At 33.2% G+C, this 12,394-nt stretch overlaps 2 protein-coding genes across 2 annotated transcripts; both read right to left on the reverse strand.

Annotated features, from left to right (window-relative positions):
* Positions 1-3,484: 3,484 nt before the first annotated feature.
* On the reverse strand, positions 3,485-5,939 carry LOC131600419 (uncharacterized). The gene is made up of 3 exons (XM_058872584.1): positions 5,630-5,939; positions 5,369-5,535; positions 3,485-3,953 (listed from the first exon to the last, which is right to left on the reverse strand). The coding sequence occupies exons 1-3, from the start codon at positions 5,868-5,870 to the stop codon at positions 3,906-3,908; spliced, it is 456 nt and encodes a 151-aa protein (XP_058728567.1). The 5' UTR covers positions 5,871-5,939; the 3' UTR covers positions 3,485-3,905.
* Positions 5,940-8,816: 2,877 nt separating this feature from the next.
* LOC131600430 (nuclear pore complex protein NUP43) lies at positions 8,817-12,065 on the reverse strand. Its single transcript, XM_058872594.1, has 5 exons — positions 11,363-12,065; positions 10,681-10,750; positions 9,731-9,968; positions 9,561-9,634; positions 8,817-9,268 (listed from the first exon to the last, which is right to left on the reverse strand). The coding sequence occupies exons 1-5, from the start codon at positions 11,989-11,991 to the stop codon at positions 9,215-9,217; spliced, it is 1,065 nt and encodes a 354-aa protein (XP_058728577.1). The 5' UTR covers positions 11,992-12,065; the 3' UTR covers positions 8,817-9,214.
* Between the last annotated feature and the right edge of the window lie 329 nt (positions 12,066-12,394).

Genomic DNA, 12,394 nt, shown 5'->3' on the forward strand with positions numbered 1-12,394 from the left:
ATGTCTAATGTAATTAATGCAATGTACTAGACCAGACATAGCATTTGCTGTTAGTAAAATGAGTAGATTTACTAGCAATCCAAATGATGAACATTGGAAGGCAATAACAAGGATTTTTGGATATTTTCAAAGACTAAAAACCTTGGCCTTCATTATGGTAAGTTTCCTGCCATACTAGAAGGATATACCGACGCAAGTTGGATATCAAGTGTTGGAGATTATAAATCTACAACTGGGTGGATATTCACATTAGCTGGAGGTGCGATTTCTTGGAAGAGCAAGAAACAAACATGCATTACTCTCTCAACCATGGAATCAGGGTTTGTGGCTCTTGCATCTGCTGGACAATAAGCATAATGGTTGAGGGATCTCTTATTAGAGGTTCCATTAGCTAAAGAAAATGTTTCAAAGGTGTTGATACATTGTGATAGTCAAGCCACCCTGGCTAGAGCGTTCAGTGAAGTATACAATGGAAAGTCTAGACACATAGGTCTTAGACATTCTCTCGTGAGAAAAATGATAAAGGATGGGATCATTTCACTGACATATATACAAACAAGCTACAACTTGGCTGATCCTTTTACTAAACCACTGGCCAGAGATTTAGTAAAGTCTACCTCGACAGGTATGGGATTAAAACTCCTTGAATGAGGGTTCCGACAATGATAGCAACCTAATCTGAAGTTAATACATCTTAACCTAAGATTCAATGGGTAACAACAAGTCGTTGATTTGGAAGTTGGTGCAACATTTCGTGATAAATGTTGACTATTACATAATTGAGGGTTGAGTTTTAAGGAAACTCTTAATGAAGTTCTATATCGAGGATATGTATCTAAAGAGATACTAATAAAACTTCACCTATATGAATTTCGAGATGGTGCCGTCTCAAAGTGAGAGTTGGAGTTTCTCTCATGAAAAATTCATGGAAAACAGGAAAAGCACATGGCCATAAATAGTGCTAGGCGAGATATGTAGGCGAAGAAACCTTAAAAGTGTGTGTATAAGCAATGCCGGTCTGATCACATGGGATAATGGTTCAAAGCATAGCTACCTAACGTTCCGATTAGACTTTGTGTTGTCTTTACTAAGGTTAAGTTCAAATCGAAAGATACCTAACTGTATTAACACTTTTATCTTCTATATTATGGAATTGGATTTTTCATTATTAGAACAAGTGGGGGATTGTTGTAATTTATTACAAGTGTGTTCTAAAATGATAAAATGGTGAAAATGAGTAAATGCTAATAAATGCATGTAATAAAGTCCCACATTGGAAGATTCACTCATTTTCAAAGTCTTTATAAAGAGTTAATAACATTAACTCAACAAAAGGACAAAAGAGGATAAAGTGCCACATTGACAAATGTGGTGGTCCCAAACATTATGCCACTTGTCCCAATCCTACAACCACCGGGTCCGGGTTCGGGGCGTGGGCGTAGAGGCGCTAGTGGCGGCTTGTAGACGGCACTTGAGCATAATTCCAGATCATTCTTCGCTGCATTCGAGTTTTCGCCGGTCTTGCGCAAACTCGATAAGGCTGAATTATCCTGGGTATTCCTGCATCAAAACTCTAAGACATTCGGGAGTGCTTGAAATACTTTAAGGAAAGTGATTCATTCACGATTTCAGCCTCGGTCCTCTCGATTGAAACACATTTACTAACAGCGGGCAAACTCAAAATCCCAACCCAACCCGCCATTTTTAGACGGGTGCGCGATCAGAGCCACACACCAGTAAAAAGCCACGCACCAGTGATTGAACACTAGGAAAAATGACTACCGAAAAACTTTCTCGATGTATTCATAAGTTATATTTTCTACTTCTTTTATGAATGGTGTATATGATATACGATGAAGTTTTATTAAGAGAAAAAGATACCAAATATTACTCTGAAGTTGTGCTTTCAAAAGTCACATGAAGAGATCCTAAAAATATCTTTTGAATATATAGTGAGGGACTATTAATGGTCAAATGATTTCACTTTATTGTGAGGATATTTTCATTGAACCTTAATCTAATTTTAAAACTGAAATGAGATGGTTTAACCGTTTCCAAATCAACTGATAATAATAAGTTAGGAATTTTCAAGACCACGAGAAATTCAAACGCGAACAATTTAAATTGAAGTAAATTTTGCTTTGAAATTCTTTTCTATATATTAATTAAATGGAGTATTGTTGCAAAAAATTGAAGTACTTAAAATTCAAAAACATTGTGAAGTAAATAAAGTTTGTACTTAAAGAGATTTGTTTAAAATTTGTTTAGGCTCTCGATGATCTGTTTATATAATGGGAGATAAGGAATTTATTAGAGAGAATAGATGTGCAGAAAAATAGAGAATTTATTAGAGAGAATAGATGTGCAGAAAAATAGAGAATTTATTAGAGAGAATGTATCAATTGAGTATGAATTTAGTTGAAAAAAAAGAAGTAAATAATGGATTAAGTTAGAGTATAATAGAGAACTTATTAGAGAGACAATGTATCAATTGAGTGTGAATTTGTTCACGTATATTTGACTACATCATAAAATAGTGATTAACTAAGTTTAATTCATACGGAGTAACATTTATTTTTGTTCAAGAAAAAAATTCATAACATTTATTGTGTTTTAAATGAACTTAATAACTATTTTATCAAATGTATAAATAAAAATTGTTCAAAAAAAAAATCAAATGTATAAATTATATTTAGATTTATATTAACACGTTTACAACTTATATTAAGTAAGAAATTATTATTTTTATAAGAATGTTTTCATGAAAGTTTGAAATCAACATATATCTTATATATAACATAAAAAATTTAAAATATATTATATGAAGTTAACAATAAAATTTTAACATAAAAAATTTAAAATACATTATATGAAGTTGAGCAACAGATGCACGGATTTTTAATTAGTTTTATAATAAAATTATTTTGTACATCTAATAATACTAAAAAACAGTTCTCTATTAAAGGGGGAAGTTTGTTTTAAGTATAAGAATTATATTCTCAAGAATAATGTTTAAAAAATGATTATACTCTGTTAAAAGTTTGTAGAAAATTTACTTTTAAGTATAAATATTTCAAAAAATAAAATAATTTCTATAATTTTAATGATTGTATTCTCATGTAAGAAGGTAAAAAACTATAATTTTTTTTAAGAATATCAATAATAATAACTGGAAGTCGAACTTATTTTTATTTTCGAATAACTAATTCCTAAAATTCACTTTTAAATCCTTTAACCAAACGAGAAAGCATATCCATAACCGCCACGTTCATTATCAGCTGCAACTCTCTTTATTCCTTTTCCAATCCCTTCAATATTAGCTTTTCTTGAATGTCCAGATATACTCTCTTCTAACCATTATAAATGGGTTCTAATTAACACAGGAATAAAGCACCAAATAATATTCACAACATACAAACACTTCATTGTAATTAAGGTTTGAAAAGATGCGAGACGAATCTTGAAAAGAAAAAAAAAAGTGAAATGAACTACTAAAATCAGAGGCCTAAATTCAATAAGACATCGGTAAAAGAAGTTAATAAGAGTTACTAATAATTAATCGAAGAAAACAAGACTGACGGAGCTGGCTCTTGAGACATGAACATTCGTCAAGAACTGACTGTTATCCATGTAATCTATGAGGTCTTCAGGCTCATCTTCACTGTGTCTCCACAATTATGATATCTTCCTCCTTCAGGAAAGCCGGACTAGACATGATGATGTGCTATTAGAGATAGCAAGTTTTCTATCTATGATACAAATTATATTCATATAGAAAAAACTGAAAAACAAACATGAGTATAAAAGGGGAAATACATAAGGATTATTGAAGACAGGGTACAACAAAAGCATAAAAATTACAGGAATAAATTAACCAGAAACACGAAGACTACAGCATTACGCTTCTAGAGTGTGAAAGATGCTAACTCCTCGGGTGTCACAGGACTATGCAGCTGCATTTACAAGCAAACATCAAGTTAGGTAACCTCAAAGAAGCACAGAAATCAGAATGATGTAAACATAAGTCTTTGTTCCTATCGAGACTTGTTCCATTTTACTTAAAACCTTGAATGGATTAACCGAATCAAAAGCAAATACATCAAGAAGGGGCATATTTTTTGCTACATCTCCTACGTGGCAAGAATGGCCATGACTAAGTCCTAACCAAAGGGAGCAAGCAGGCAACACTAAGGGTACCTAGTTTCTGCTTTCTACTCCAAAGAGAGCAAGCAGGCAACACTAAGGGTGCCTATTTTCTGCTTTCTACTCCAAAGAGAGCAAGAATGGCCATGACTAAGTCCTAACCAAAGAGAGCAAGCCGGCAACACTAAGAGTAACATGCAAGTAATTGAAATGTCTAATCAAAGAAAGACAATAGAATTGAAAATTAGTAACAGGACAATATCAGCCAAGCACACTCCAATCCGGAATATGAAAAACTGAGAGAGAATAGAGAAACTGCTTCTTACTTACAACACGACATCCTCCAAGATGCATAATACCCCCCTCAGGCCTCAACATTATTATTAACATAACTTTAACAAAGTTACAACTAAACAAGATTTAGCCAAACACTAAATATATTGACAATGTGACTGGTGCATGAATTATTCATCTTTGGATAGCAGTGAACGTAGCAGACAAACTCATGTGCACTGAACATGTGCTAAGAAAACAAAGCAAGGCTAAGAAAGAAATTCATGTTTGTTTATTTTTTTTAAACTACTATAAAACTCAATTCTAATCAACATGTCTAGTCAATAACTCAGAATCACAATCATTTCCAATAAAATTGAGTTCAGACTTCAGAGTGATTTCAACTTCTAAAAAAAGTGGTTTTTCTCTTCATTTTGAAAGTGAGTTGTTTATGGTTGAATTGACTTTTAGTTAAAAGTGAGCTTAAGTTAAAAGTGATTTAACTTCAACTTTAATTTTGCCTTTAAATATCATGTTTGAAGGCAAAAACTACAAATCCCAGATCAAGTTAAAATAACTAGGAAGGTTTTAAAAAACTGTCCATTATCACGAAAACATCCGCGACAAAACGGTATTGGAAAGTGCCGATACCAATACCTTTATTCACTGTTATTGATAATGAATTAATTGTGGTTAATTCACAACGCGACGACCGCAATCAATGTCGCAACACCTGTACTGACTACACAACCGCAACGTGACCGCGGCCGTTATTTGAAACCTTCCCAAGCATTCAAAACTAATTTTAAGTCTTCACAATCACTTTTGGTTCTCACAAAGGTGAATCCTAACAAGCATATATTTCAACTCCTAGGTAACAATCACAAATGAAGTATACAATAATGAGTAAGATGGAACTGAAATGCAGAAGAAATAGTGAGAAACAACTTACAGCATCAGCAACAGTGATCCAATGGAAAGCACGTAAGAAATCATCATTCTGCGAAGGAACACAGTCATGATTCCAATACGTAATATCCTTAAACCTAGCACAAGTCTCCCACGAATCAGAACTATCATCCGATTTACGAGCCGAATTTTTCTTTCCCAAAACAAAACCTACAGAAAATAAAAATCATCATAATCACATTCAGAAAGAACACTACAAAAAAAGCTTAAACGGAAAGAAAGAGAGAAAAAATGAGATACGAACCAGAGTAGTTGTTTGGAAGTTGAAGTGCAGTTCCTTCGAGTAACCTTCCCCTAAAATGTGATTGTTGTAATTGTAAACCGTCTTCTCCGACGATGCCGGTGGGTTTAGGTTTGAAATAGTGAGAAACTTCGGTGGGGCCGTCGTGCTTGATGCAGCAAGGGAGGAGATGAACACGGCCGCTCAGATCCTCGATACCGTCTTGCTTTAGATCTATCTTCGCCGCCGTCCCGCCTTTTTCCATCTCTCTCGCCGCGCTTCTTCTTTCCACGCTGCAAATTTCCCTCCTCCCAAAATTATTATTTCTGATCCAATTTTTTATGTGTACACGTGTGTTTTCTAGGAGGGAAAAAAAATTCAAGATATAGTGCATGTTTGGTTTGGCTTTTGAAAAGGCCAAAAGCAATTCTAGAGGTGTAGAATCAATTCTGAGTAATTTTAAAATGTTTGGTTTGATAAAAGTAGAATTGATTCTGTCTCAAGAATTGATTCTACTAGAATTTGTAGTTTTTGCCTCCAGAATTGATTCTGGATGATTTTTACACTGTAATTTATTATTCAACTCACTTTTACAAAAGTGTATCCAAACATAAATCAATTTTGCTAAACTCAATTCTACTAGAATCAATTCTACCAAATTCAATTCTACTAGAATCAATTCTGTCAACCGCCAATCCAAACACACCCATAGTGTAAATTATTTTATTTTCTAAATAACACACAATACAATAAAAAAATGTAAACCAACAAATTAATTTCTTAAAATATAACTTTCTCCAATTTAATTCTTAAAATAAGAGAAAAAGGGATATGCACTTACAGTGTAAAATATTTTTACACTTTCAACCAATCACAATCATGCATTCAATTAAAACACAATTTTAATTTAAAAAAATTAATATGACATGGCAAGTGTAAAGATTTTGATTGGATGTATGTGTAAAGTTTGTTTACACTGTCCGTGCACTACCTTTAAACTCTTAAAATATATGATTTTAAAGTATGTGAAAATTACTCATAAATATTAAATTAAGTATTTAATTAATTAATATATGTTAAACACTAATTAATTGATGAATATGATTTTTTTAATAATTAATTGATGAATATGTAAGAAAAAATACATAATACAAGTCACAAATAAATAATTACTTTTCTTCATATTTTAAATTCATATGTAACTAATGAAAACATCGACTTTTGTATTTATAATTCTATGCTAGACCTTATTAGGTTGCGCCCTTGGTTCACATTGCATCAAGTAACCCCATAACGTGTGGAGTTTACCCTAGCATGGGTAATAGAGGAAAGAGGGTTGCTAAAGACACCCCTATTTTCCAAAAAAAAAGTTAGTCTGGACGTGGATATTTGGACACACCTTTAAATTATTTTGTTTATTTAACAATTCAATGATAAATACTGAAGGTTACTTCCGCATTTGTCAAGTCAAAATTTGAAAAAATATCACATTTACGTGACAATTCTGAAAATGCATTTTCGAAATGGCCAAACGAACAATATTATAAAATATCTCTTTGCATGTTTGATTAATTCAGGATAAAAAACACCATTTTTGTTCAAACTCTATCATAACATCCTTCCACAGCCAATCAATTTTTCTACTTCAAAACATCATTTGTCGGTTTTTTCACATTAAATTAAGCAAAAGAAGCTGGAATTTAAGATAATGTACGTGTATTTCTTTCCTCATTTCCTACATTAATTTGGTTTTTGCTATGATAAATAAACTTTACGCCTGAATATGCATTTCTGGATTCTAGATGAATGTCATCCGAAAATTCATATATGAATTCATTCAAACTTAGATTTCGACAATTTTTGAATAATTTTTCTTATGATTGGCCTTAGATGTGGTGCTCCCTAAACCTATTATGTTTATGGATGTCAAGGTAGATGCTGTCCTATTTTATTTATTTTTACGAACGTGAGCATTAATATGATTTTTTTTTTACAATTTTTAAGTTTAAAAGGTGTAATGTCTTTAGACTCACCCTACCCTATCTTCATTTTTTTTGTGAGACAAATCAAAATTTTAGGTATGTGCTTTCAACAATGTCCACTCCGTCCATCCCATTTTTTTCAAACTTTTACGGAGCACACATAAACAGGACGGACATGTCTGTTTGTCACTCTTAATTTTTTCCACTATATACATAAACCTCCCAAGTTTCATACCTTAAATTAAAATCTTTTATAAAACAGCCTTTAGTATAGGAGTACCATCTTAAATAGACTCATGTCATATACGCTACTTAACACATACGATAAGGGTTAACAATACTATATTTGAATCAAATATAGTATAAAAATACACTCAACATACCATTCACATTCTACAAACCAAAATTAAATTTGGATCAAATACAAGACAAAAACAACATACTGAACTACAAAGTGCGTAATTTTATGATTTCTCAATGGAACCATCACCAGTAGCTTTTAATATCTTCAACTAGTTGAAAGACCACACCAAAATGCAACTCTTCGTACTCGTTTAAAAATGAGAACTACGAGTTAGGAGTGCTTCGTACACATGTATGGTGGCACATGAACTAGTCTTACAAAGCATATGGTGATATCAATGGAGACGAGAGAGAAGTTTTATAAAATAGAGGATTTGAAATTATACTAGAGTTTCTCTTTCCTTTTGCGTTTTTCCTTTTCAATTGTTTTCAGCAATTATTCAAAATTAAAAAATATTATTATAATTATAAAATAAATTAATCCAAATAAATACAATGCCATATGCTAGTCAGCCTGGGTGTCAAAATATGTCAATTATCTTCGGTTAAAGAAAGTTAAAAGGAGACAAAAAATGTTATAACAAAAACATTATAAGAACCATTGTTTGAAGAATAATGTTTGAGGAATTAAAGTGTAACTATAGTCTATTTATGGAGAACAAAAATGTATTTAACCCTATAAGGAATGGTAGTGCCGTTTGAAAGAGTATCCTGAAGAATTTGCAGATTAGGGTTCTTTTTCCCCAATTCTGCAAGCTCCATCATTATATAGTTCCCTGTGTCTTTTCTAGTTGCTGTTCGCTCACTGGTTTCTATCATTCTCATATTTATTATTCTGCATGAAGTAATAAGATTGTATATTATCTTACTGTATCAATGCCTGCTCATAACATTATACATCCAAATCTTTATCAAAACTACTCTAATTTAAAATTATTAAACGTGATCCATTCTTCAAAATGTGTGCACAACACAAGTATATTCTTGCAGCGTAAATAAGATTCCACATCTCTTTTTCCATAAATGATCAAGTTAAATTACCAGGGAAAAGTAGTTGAGAAGAAGATACAAGTAGTTGAGAAGAAGATACAACTACACTCAGGATATAGATCCCACGTTAAAACAACCGCATCGTGCTTCAAATTTTGCAATCCACCAATCCCGAAATCCATTTTCATACAAATGGCTTTACAAAAGGAACATAACATTGGGTTATATTGACGCACAAATAATCGGTTAATAGCTCCAGTTCTTCCATCAGCTACAAAATGTACCCCTTTCTGAACTTCAAGCCATTAGAGTACAAACAACACTGTTGTTATTGTTATTGTCTTGTCAATATGGCTACTGATTCCCACTCTAAACTGCATATCACATCCTGCATGTAAAGTTGGAAACAATAGCATCACCAGAAGGGAGTTTTCTAATACAAAAAGTAATTACGGGCTAAAAAAAAACATCATCAGAAGGGAGTTTTCTACCTTCATTTTTTTACCATTTTTCTCTCCTTATCGGTTTCATTTTTGTTTATCATTCTTTTATTGATAGTAATTGATTGAAAGATAAACCATTTGGTAATTTTTTTGTTGAAAAAATAATGAACTACTAAATGAAAACACCATCGAATTAGTCTTAAACTGTATGAAACAATATTAGCTTCCCCCACTTACCAATGGATTATGTCGATCAATATCAAAGCTATTGATGGCGCAAGGTTCTGCCAGCAGTTCAATAGGTTCCTCGCCTAAGCAATTTAAGAACATGACATCAGATTAACTAAATATATTCCTGAATGAATTGTCATTTTGAACATGATGCAAATTGCAATAAACATATATACCTTGCTCAATCACGCCAAGAATTCCATCCTCTGAACATATCATGGCAGGTAAAATCCGGGTTGAAGAAGTGTTTGATTTTATACAACGATCATATTGAATCTCCCAAACCTCACTTTCAGATATTGACTGGACTGCAGTGTTGCCAGCCCCATTCCCTGCTCCTGCTCCTGAGAGTATAATTGGTTGTTGTTGCCACCTAAGATCCCAAGCCAAAACAGTACCTAAGGAGCCACCAGCCTGAGAGGAAATATCATAATTTCAGAATTGGCAAAAACTGTAAAACCGCTAAACAAAGAGTCACTCAACTCTTTAAATCATTAATCTAATGAATTCTTATAAAAGAAATGAAGAATCATTCAAATTCAATTGGTACTTATGACAAAACAGTTTTTATTGAATAAATATAAAACAACTATAATAACTATTAACTCTCATGAATCAAACCTCAAACTGTCCTAAATTTTTGTTGTATGACAAATAAAGAACATTAGGATATAACTCATAAATGAGCTTGTTTACTTATCCAAGCACAACATCATTCATATTTTCAATAATAGCAAACTATTGAACCCTTAAGTACTCTAATAAACAGAAAGAAGCAACTACGAGCAAATCAGAGATATAGACGCTACGGCAAAGTTGTAGTTTGGGCCAGTAAGGGGGTGTGAAACTATATTTCAAACAAGTAATTTTCTTAAAGAACTCATGAACTGCATAAATTGCAAATCAGCTTCTTCATCTCAACTTTTACATCCATAACTCGACCCTTTAGCTTCTCAACTAACATATCTAACATCATAAAAACATTTTTTGTAGCAACTTATTTTAATTAAGAAACTCCGTGACTTGATCTAAATTTGGCCAAAATCCAAAATCAAAGCTGCACCAATCTCTGAAAGACAAAAAGTAAATAGAACAAGAAATGAAGAGTGAGGCATAGCAACGATACCAGACAAGTATGCTTTCTTGATGGATGGATGTCGATGGAGTGCACTATGCCAGAAGTCAATTTTGTATCCCTGCAACAAAACCAACAACGGTAAGTAGTAACCCTAATACCTTCAATTGTTAATCAAGTATAAGCGTTTGTTATATAAACGCTAACAACATAAGTTAGTGTCATGTAAGTGCTTATGTTTAAACTATTTCTATAATGTGGATGTCTATGCTTACAACATAAGTTAGTTTCATGTAAGTGCATATGTATAACCTATTGCTATAATGTGTACGTTTGGTTTCTATTTTGGAAGGGCCAAAAGTAATTCTAGAGGTGTAAAATTGATTTTGATATGTTTGTTTTCTCAAAAGTAGAATTGATTCTAACTGAAGCTAGGATTTGTAGCTTTTGAGTTTAGACGTGATTTTTATATTGAAATTTGTTGTTCAACTCACTTTTGCATCAATATATCCAAACATAAATTAATTTACATTCAACTCACTTTTAACCATAATCAATTCCCCCAAAATCAATTACTGTCACGGCAAAACCAAACCCACAACAAATTGTTTCATATAATCTACAAGCTAGTTTCATAAGTTATATCCTAAAGAAACAAATTGAAGAAAAGGATTATCTCAAATAATTCAATCCAAGTCTCAACATAATAGTCCAGAATCAACATTTTCCTTACCAGTTACCCTTAAACTGAGAAACCGGCCCACCCGGTTTCCTCTGATCCCACCATTGAAGCCCAAACCCATATCCCCCAGTAGCAAACTCCACCGGTGAAGCCCATTTCACCGCCGTATACGACACCAACCCATCACTATCAAACAACCTCCTATAATTCAAATTAGAATCTCCAACAGTAACCAAATTAACCTTCCCATCATCCCCAACAGTAACACACTCAACCCCACCATCCATCAAATCAATACAAGACTTCCCCACCGAGTGCAGCTCATTCTCCGGTACAGAAACCTCAGATTCGAGGTTCCCGTCGCTGGAATCAGCGAACAGGAAGTGAAGTGAGCCGGAGGAAGTTGAAGCGGCGATGACTGATTTCTGAAGGAACTGTGAGGCTTTGAGGGAGGAGATTGGGGAAGGAGAGGTCCATGAGGATTGGAAATCGAAGGAGATAGGGTTAGGTTTGAAAGAGTGGATTTCGATGGTGGAGACGTCGGAATCGGAGTCGGAGGAAGCGAGAACGGCGAAGCGGTTGAATGCGGAGAGAACGGGAAGCCAGCGTACGGCGTGGATGTATTTGTATTGAGGGAATCTGTGGATTTGAGAGGTTTCTGAATTTGTTGCGACTGCCATGGCAAGGGTTTATGTGCAATAACATAAACCTGCAATGAGCGCAAAGGAGAAGTAGCCTAGTGAGGAATGGAACGTATTTTTTGTGACTAAAATGTCCCTGAGTGTTCCATTTATTTACCCCGGTGTTTTTTTTCTTTCAAAAAAAACAAAATAAATTTATATCATTAATCACACATATATCTTATTTCTACATCGGCCTTATATCTACACCTATTTACTTTTCACAAATACTATAAACAATGACATGGTCATAAATAGTATCCGTGAACAATGACTTTAGTAGTAAAACAAAGTTGATTAATGAAATATAAAGTTGGTTAATAAACGTTCAAATATTAAAAACAACTTTTAGTATTAAAATAAAGTGTGTTAATGAAATGTAAAAAGTTGGTTAATAAATTGA

The sequence above is a fragment of the Vicia villosa genome, linkage group LG1 (assembly GCF_029867415.1).
Source record: "Vicia villosa cultivar HV-30 ecotype Madison, WI linkage group LG1, Vvil1.0, whole genome shotgun sequence".
NCBI classification, from domain to species: domain Eukaryota; kingdom Viridiplantae; phylum Streptophyta; class Magnoliopsida; order Fabales; family Fabaceae; genus Vicia; species Vicia villosa.

What these genes read in the sequence shown, in the direction of transcription:
- LOC131600430 (XM_058872594.1), bottom strand. Translation starts at nt 11,991, where the DNA reads ATGGCAGTCGCAACAAATTCAGAAACCTCTCAAATCCACAGATTCCCT. An exon ending in CAAGAAAGCATACTTGTCTG is followed by an intron (nt 9,969 to 10,680) that starts GTATCGTTGCTA and finishes ATTTCCTCTCAG; the next exon opens with GCTGGTGGCTCCTTAGGTAC. An exon ending in TCTTGGCGTGATTGAGCAAG is followed by an intron (nt 9,635 to 9,730) that starts GTATATATGTTT and finishes TAAATTGCTTAG; the next exon opens with GCGAGGAACCTATTGAACTG.
- LOC131600419 (XM_058872584.1), bottom strand. Translation starts at nt 5,870, where the DNA reads ATGGAAAAAGGCGGGACGGCGGCGAAGATAGATCTAAAGCAAGACGGT. An exon ending in ACTTCCAAACAACTACTCTG is followed by an intron (nt 5,536 to 5,629) that starts GTTCGTATCTCA and finishes TATTTTCTGTAG; the next exon opens with GTTTTGTTTTGGGAAAGAAA. An exon ending in GGATCACTGTTGCTGATGCT is followed by an intron (nt 3,954 to 5,368) that starts GTAAGTTGTTTC and finishes TTGTAAATGCAG; the next exon opens with CTGCATAGTCCTGTGACACC.